Genomic DNA, 8,554 nt, shown 5'->3' with positions numbered 1-8,554 from the left:
CAAATATGTCATTTCAAACACTTTCTTCGTCTAAACTTTAAATTCAGTCAAGTATTTACCTTTAAGCCCAGTAATTAAGAGATCATTTACATAAAGTGCTACAATGAGCAACACAATACCATTTTCACTCTTCACATACAATGTTTGACTCATTTATGCTCCTCTGGAACCTTTGATTCTTGAAACGATCATCAATTCTAGTGTACCAGGCTCTTGGGGCTTGCTTTAAGCCATAAAATGCCTTAATAAGTTTGCACACCTTCTTCTCAAACCTTTGTTGCACATAACCGTCAAGCTGCTTAATGTAAATATCTTAAATAAAAATGCCATTAAGAAAAGCTTATTTGACATCAAAATGATAAATCCTCCATCCCTCCCTTGATGACAAAGCAGTGAGCATTCTTATTTGTGTCATGTCTAGCAATTAGAGCAAAGGTCTCTATATAGTCAACCACATACACTTGAACATATCCTTTGACCACAAGTGGAGCCTTGTATTTATTTACAAAAGCATCAGGATTCAATTGGGTTTTGTAAATTCATTGAACTCTAATAATGTTCTTGTCAACAGGTCTGTCCACTAAAATCTATGTCACATTCTTAATAGTCATCTGCATTTTAGCATCTATGGCTAACTTCTAGTGTTCTTCTGAATGTGCTTCTTTAAAGCTTGCTAGTTCAGCTAAGGCTACATCACACCTGCTATAAATGTCATCTAAACTCTTGGTGCCTTTTGCAGCTTTTCTTTCATCCTCTAAGTCAAATTGATCATCTGAATCATTTTACAGAAACATATCATCAGCAAAGTAACAAAGTTAACCTTTTCTACATTTGCATTTGGCCAATTCCAACTCTGACCCTCATCAAACACCACATCCCTACTCACAAATGTTTTCTTCAATTCAGTATCATATAGTTTGTAGCCCTTTGATACTTCACTGTATCCCACTAGCATTGTTATTACAGACTTTGGGATTAAACTTGGTTCTTTTAGCATCTAGAACCTTAGCATAACATACACATTCAAAAGTCTTTAAGTGAAAAACACTTGGTTTATGATCAAACCACATTTCATATGGGGTTTTGTTTTTCAAAACTCTAGTATGAACTCTGTTCAAAATGTAGTTAGTTGTATTCATAGTTTCTGCCCAAAATGCCTTTGGAACATTCATTTGAAACAACAGACATCTTCCCATTTCAGGAAGAGTTCTATTCATTCTCTCAACTTTACCATTCTTCTAGAGACTATATGGAATGGTTAGTTGATGTTGAACTCTCAGAGATTCTAGATAATGCTCAAATTCAGTAGATGTATATTCCTTTCCATTGTCAGTTCTCAAAGTCTTAATTTTCTAGCTTGAGAAATTCTCAACTGCTATCTTAAACTTCTTGAAGTAGCTCAATGCCTCAGACTTCTACTTTAAAAAGTAAATCCAGCAATACTTTGTGAAATTATCAGTAAAAATTATGTAAAACTTACTACCACTGAGTGAAAGGGTTTTCATTGGTCCACTTATGTTTGTATGCACCAATTCAAGTTTTCTAGTATCCTTCCATCTGCTTTCTTGAGGAAAAGGTTTCCTTGATTGCTTTCCAAATTAACAAGCTTGACAAAGCTTATCTGGTTTTGAGATTCTAACTAAGCCTTCCACTAGATTCCTTGAAGAAAAAAGAGCCAAGGAATTGTAATTTACATGACCAAGTCTCCTATGCCATATATGGAACATATCCAACTCATTATACAAAGCCAAAGGAGCTGTATTAGCCAAGTTAAGTGGATAACAATTGTTCTTCATAGTAACAGTGAAAATTTCATTGTCATAAGGGTCAAGCATAGTGCAACCATCATCTCTGAATAGTAAAGTATAATGCTCTTTAGCAAGTTATCCCACACTCAAGAAATTGTGATTAGCATAAAGAACATAATGCACACTACTAATACATTTACTACCTGAAGCAGTTTTAACATTAATAGTACCTCCTCTAAGTATATCTAAGTAATCATCATCTCTAATCTTCACTTTTGACTTAAAACTTGTGTCAAGAATAGTCAATAGAGATTGGTTACCTATCAAATGATGTAAGCAAGCACTATCCAATAGCCAAATATTAGTTTTACTTGAATCTTTCCCAATGGTTGCAATAAACAAAACCTCATCAGTATCTTCATCCACATGTTCAACTACAACAGCTTTCTCATTCACCTTAGAACAATTCTTACATACTTTTTCTACATGCCCTTATTGACTACAAGCCTTACATTTAAAATTTCTTTGTGTGATTGGTTTTTTTACAGTATTGGCATGGTGGAAATTCCTTTATTTGATCTCCCTGCTTATTATCTCAAGTCTTCTTCCCTTTGTTTTTCTTATCAGCTGAACTACCTTTTGTACTACTTCCATTCACCTTCACATTTTTAGTCTTAGCCACTAAGGCAAAATCAATTGCACTTGCCTGCCTAAACGTTCTCCTTTGTTCAAGACCTTCTAAAGCATTAACTAACTCCTTAAGAGTAAGATAAGCAAGATCCCTAGAATCTTCTAATAAGGACACCTTAGATTCATATTTTTTCACGTAAGCTAACTAGCATTTTGGTTACTAATCTTTCCTTTGTAATTTCACTTCCTATTAACCTTAATTGGTTCACTAATGCCGTCCCATCATTTGTCTAGAAATATCTTTAATATTTTCATTGTCCTCCATTCTAAGTATTTCAAATTTCTGAGTAAGATTAAGTGCTTGAATCTACCTAATTCTTTCACTTCCAAAAAATTCATCCATCAAATTATCCCAAACCTATTTAGGAGTTCTCAAATGCATAACCCTAGCAAATATTTCATTAGATAAAGCTGAGTGTAGGCAGGACAAAGCTTTATACCTCTTTGATTTGTCTTCCTCAAATTGCCTAATCTAAGCAAGGGTTGGATTACCTCTCCTTTGAACAGGTTCTTCATCAGATTCCATAGCTTCTCAAAGAATGAAAGCCTTGAGATACGACTCCATCTTCACACAACAGAAGGAAGAATTCTCTCTAATGAACCTTGGAGGAGCAAATGAGTTGAAGCCAGAAGTCATGGTGAATTTTAGAGTGCAGTCCCTTAAGATCACTTTAGAGCTTTGATACCATTTGAAGAAAAATGAAGCTAAGGTTTTGTCGAAAAATTAATGAAGAGTTAAAAGAATGGGAAAACAGAAAAGAAGGGGAAGTGACAACTTGAGCAGAGAAAAATGAATGGCCATCAAGCACCCATTCATTTTTCAATTTCATATTTATATTTTCTCAATAACAACGTTACCTAAAATTTAGATGATGGAGAGTAAATCGAATCCAGGTAGAAGCTGCACAATAACTAATGCACAGCTTAACGGTAACCAGCATCTTCAGTCAAGAACGACAACGATTTTGCTCTAAAAATCTTTCATCAACCTTCAAAGCTTATGCTTCCCGCCAGTTCTTCCAAAAACTTGATTTCCAAATTAAAAATTACTTTTCAACAGTTTCTTCTACCGGTATTGATAGCCATGTATTTCTTTTTCTTATATTTATAAAATTTTTCTGCTTTTTGAAAAGAAAAATTATTTGAATAAGTAAGTCGCACAGGGTAAATGCATGTGCTGTAAAGCTGACAAGTTAAATAAAGTAATGCATGCGTTCCACTTAGATAATTATTTTTTTAAAAAAACCCTTACAAGATAAATGTCATGTTCACATGTTCCACTTTACCACACAATTTTTTACAATTTCGCGACATGTTGGAGAAACGCGTGCATTATATTAGAGCCTTTCTCATTCTCTGCGACTAGCATTGTTCTCTTCTTCATTGCATCAAAATTCATACCCTCGTCTCACTCTTTTCTAATATGTTAAGGGCAAAGCTTGCAATATTGGGCCTTCTTGCCCTTGCTTTGTCTCAGCTACTTGATGTCGTTGATGCTGCAAGACGAGGCACCCACGATTGCAAGCGCTCTTGCGGAGCTTTAAACATCCGCAGCCCTTTCAGATTCAAGGGCGACACTCCCGAATGTGGCGAGTATGAACTAGTATGTGAACATAATCGCACCATTTTGGACGATGTTGATTATGGAAGATTCTATGTCCTAGACATCTTTTATAATCACACCATTCGATTGGTGGATGGGAGTCTGAATAGTGATGAATGCTCCATTCTTCCCAAATCCTTTCCATGCGGATATAGTTTTATTTATTTTTTAAGCTGCCAAGTTCTCATCAACTCCCCGCTCTACATCGATGCCTCTCCTTGCGCCAACGCCTCCTTCTCTCCGCACCTTTATGCTTTATTTAGCAGAAAGACGCCCAACGCTACTGGTTTCCTTGAACCCTGCACCATTGAAGTCCAGGCTCCGCGACCATTTTGGTTTCGGTCTCCTAATGTCACCGGTCTCTCTATTTTCGATGTTCACCAGAAGTTCCTGATGGGTTATGACGTGCCGTTGAGATGTGTACATTTTCCTGACTATCGCAACAAAATTACACTTAGTTATATGTAAGAATTTCGAGCATAAAACCTCCTTTTTTTAAAGAACAATAGTTTAAGTTACTAGTATAAAAAATAACTATTATTTGATAATTTAAATTAAAAACATCAAATTATCTGTTTAATACTAGTAGAGGATACTTTTACAAGTCGCATCTTTGTATCAAGTAGGATCAAATTCCCTTTTCTCTACGTAGAAAAAAAATGGTTAAATGCTTATTTTATATCTAATTTTTATCAAATATTTTATTTCACAATTCAATTTTTTTAAACTAAAATGCAATTTTTTAATTTTATCCATTTAAAAAAAATAGTGAAAGAGTTTTTTATTAGCATCCTATAGAATTAGAACTAAGCGAAAATTTTGAGATAATGGAAAATTGCGTTCCATTCAGTTTTTTATTTCATTACTAAAAATATGTATTCCATTTGGTTGGATTTTTATCTATTTGGTTACTAAAAATATGTATTCCATTTGGTTGGATTTTTATCTATTGGTCGAAAAATTGAAATTACCCAACTCAAAAAGAATGGCTTTTTATAATATATTTTATATAACATTTTAGTTTTCATAAAATGAAATATTTATTTTATTTTTAAATTTACTTAATAATATAGAACATTTGTTAAAAGAATTAGAGAACTTAACAGTTCAAATCAAATCCATGAAATTTGATTTGAGTCAGTTTGATTTTAAAAAAAAAGCAACATTTTATTGATTAATTCGATTTTTGAAAAACCAAAATACTACAAGGTAATCAAAATATTTTCAAATTGAACTTTGCAAACTATATGGGGCTCTATAAAGAACTGATTATACAAATTTATATTGCTATATTTGTTAAAGGTTATTCTCACAAGAAAAACAATTAATTTCATTAATAGTAATTATTAACTATTTATCATTTTTTAAAATGAATAAAATAGATTAATTTAAAAAAGTAGATAAAAAGTTTGATCTTAAACTGAAATATTTGGTAAATATTAGATCCTAAAATGAGAATTTTTTTTAAAAATATTTAAAATCTTTGAAGTAGTTGTTTTCGAAGTATTTCTTACATAATTTATTATTCTTGACACAGATTTTTGTGGGCGAAGGGTATCAGTTTAGACTGTCTTTACAAATTGCGAATGTTTTTTACCTTAGGCGTTCCACCGGTACATTTCACTCAAGAATTTTATACTAGTATGTTTTTCACTTCATCTATAATTTGTTCGTGGCTTTTGCTTATTTCTTATTCCTTTGTTTAAGCTAATCTTTACCCCTTTTTAACAGGAATCGAAGATGCTTTATTTCTAATCACAGGTGAGAGAATCTCTTTTACTCATGAATTAATTAAGCTTTAATGATTTTGTGCATGACAACCGAAGTTACGAGATACTAATAGCCCTCACACCTCTGATGGATATATAGAGATAAATAAAAATAATTTTCATTAGGTAAAATAAGTATTATTCTAAAAAAATATGATAATAATCAAAGAGCTCATATCATGAATCATGACATTTTCTTTTCTTTTTTTTTTTAAATCTTTCCATTACACAATTATGTGTCATATTAAAAAGTTTGAATGAAGTAAAAAATCAATTTAAATTGAATGGTGAAGTTTCCAATATTTAGCTATTTTGAGTTATCACATTTGGTAAATCTCATTCCACTTTATTTAAAATTGGAATCAAGACTCCCAAGATGAAGTGTTAAGTTTTAATCTCTGAGTTATCCCCTCAGAGACAACTAATTAATAACGTTATATATTTTTAATTAGTGAAAATAGATAGTTAGTCATTATGCCTTGTACATCATCAAAGCTTCTTCTAACCTATTTAGCTATATATAAAAAATTCAATTCTAATAAAGCAGTACTACTTCCGTTCTCTGTTAAAACAATATATAGTTCATTATCTTATGTATTTATGCTGATGTCTTCCTATTAATAATTCTCTTGTACAGGAGTATACATTATTATTAGAACTCTATTGGGGGTTTCATGCTTGATTGTAGTTGTGCTAATTAAGTTTCGAAGGAGACATTTGTCTACAGATGATACAATTGAAGAGTTTCTTCAAATGCAAAATAATTTAAAGCCTATCAAGTATTCTTATTCAGAAATAAAGAAAATGACAAAATGTTTTAAAGATAAATTAGGACAAGGTGGTTATGGTTCAGTTTTCAAAGGAACACTTCGAAGCGGGCGTCCTATTGCAGTAAAATTGTTAGAAATGTCAAAATCACATGGACAAGATTTCATCAATGAAGTTGCTACCATTGGAAGGATTCATCATGTTAATGTGGTACAACTTATCGGTTTTTGTGTAGATGGATCAAAACAAGCACTTGTTTATGATTTTATGCCAAATGGTTCTTTAGATAAAATCATATTTTCAAGAGAAAAGGATACCACTTTATGTTGGGAAAAAATATTTGAGATTGCAATTGGAGTGGTCCGAGGAATAGAATACTTGCATCAAGGTTGTGAAATGCAAATTTTACATTTTGACATCAAACCACATAACATTCTTCTAGATAAGAACTTCATTCCGAAAATTTCAGATTTTGGCCTAGCAAAATTGTATGCAGTAGATCAAAGTATTGTGTCTCTCACTGCAGCACGAGGTACTTTAGGATATATTGCTCCAGAATTGTTTTACAAGAACATTGGGAGTATCTCACACAAGGCTGACGTTTATAGTTTTGGAATGTTGTTAATGGAAATGGTGGGAAGGAGGAAAAATTTGAATGCATTTGCTGAACAATCTAGTCAAATATATTTCCCAACATGGATTTACGACCGATTTGAGAAAGGGGAAGATGCAGAGTTAGGAGATGCCACTGAGAGTGAAAAGAAAATTGTAAGGAAGATGGTCATAGTTGCTTTTTGGTGCATACAAATGAGGCCTACTGATCGTCCTTCGATAAGTAAGGTCTTAGAGATGCTTGAAGGTGAGGTTGAAGTACTTGAACTACCTCCGCAACCTTTTGAATTTTCTTTTGGAAGGTCATCCAAGGATTTTGCGAGTTGCAATAGGGAAGACGAGCCTACGACGTCGACCCTTGATGCTACCACCATGAGCATGGAAGTGCCTCAAATGTAAATATTGAGATGTGAAATATGGAAACCATTAATTATAATGTTTTACTCCCTTGTCCCTGATGTAGGATTTTGGTTTCGTTTTATTTATTTTTCTAATTGTGACTTTTTATTATTATACTTTTAATTACTGTTCATATAAGTAAGATTTAATTTTTGAATTGTGAACTTATAGATATAAATGATGATTAAAAATATATTGAAAAGTAATGAATATTAAAATGATAGAGGAGAGCTGAATGCTCCAATATCACTAGTATATCAATTTAATTCTCAAGATTTATTCATGTATACATGCATGATTGTGATAATTAATTTAATTTATTTCTTTTTATTTTATTGAAATTAATTAAGACGTGAGTTTTTCGTCAAGAATAAATTTGCTACTTTGTTTTATTAGGTAAAGGAAGATTTGTACTCAATTTTTCCAATAAGTGGATGTATTTTACTTACTATTAAATTAAATATTCAGACATATAATCTTTAAAATAATATATATATATATATATATATATATATATGATAAAAGAGAGTACAAAGATTTGAATTAAGATTTCTATCCAAGCTCCATTTTTATTCATTTAACTTTATTATTTTGCTTGTGACCCGATATTAATGACTTTGTTCGGTAATTCTTTTCCTAGTTTCAATCTGACCCTATATTTTATTTAGTTCCAATAAAATATTGTAATTCTGGATGAAAACCAAGCTCATTTCGATCTTGTTTTAAGTAACTCTCTTATCTAATGAGTTGAGCTTAAATCTCTTTTTCTTCAAAAAACAAAAAGGATTTGGAGAAAGAAAAAAATAGAACATAACTTTTAGCAACAATATTTTCCTTTAAGATGTGTTTGGACGAAGAATTTTTGAAATTTAAAATAAATTGATTTTAAAATATATTGACTTAATATGATAGCATTTAGAAAATACTTAGCTTTTTTTTTTTTAAGTCGAAAACATAATTTTTTA

At 31.7% G+C, this 8,554-nt stretch overlaps 1 protein-coding gene across 1 annotated transcript; it reads left to right on the top strand.

The window, feature by feature from the left end:
- Positions 1-3,819: 3,819 nt before the first annotated feature.
- On the top strand, positions 3,820-7,684 carry LOC18604192 (putative receptor-like protein kinase At5g39030). Its single transcript, XM_018116954.2, has 4 exons — positions 3,820-4,505; positions 5,579-5,682; positions 5,773-5,802; positions 6,448-7,684. Exons 1-4 carry the CDS (start codon positions 3,862-3,864, stop codon positions 7,587-7,589), a joined length of 1,920 nt encoding a protein of 639 aa, XP_017972443.2. The 5' UTR covers positions 3,820-3,861; the 3' UTR covers positions 7,590-7,684.
- Positions 7,685-8,554: the final 870 nt, after the last annotated feature.

The sequence above is a fragment of the Theobroma cacao genome, chromosome 3 (genome assembly GCF_053813885.1).
Source record: "Theobroma cacao isolate CCN51 chromosome 3, ASM5381388v1, whole genome shotgun sequence".
NCBI classification, from domain to species: domain Eukaryota; kingdom Viridiplantae; phylum Streptophyta; class Magnoliopsida; order Malvales; family Malvaceae; genus Theobroma; species Theobroma cacao.
This window is presented reverse-complemented; position numbering and strand designations above follow the sequence as displayed.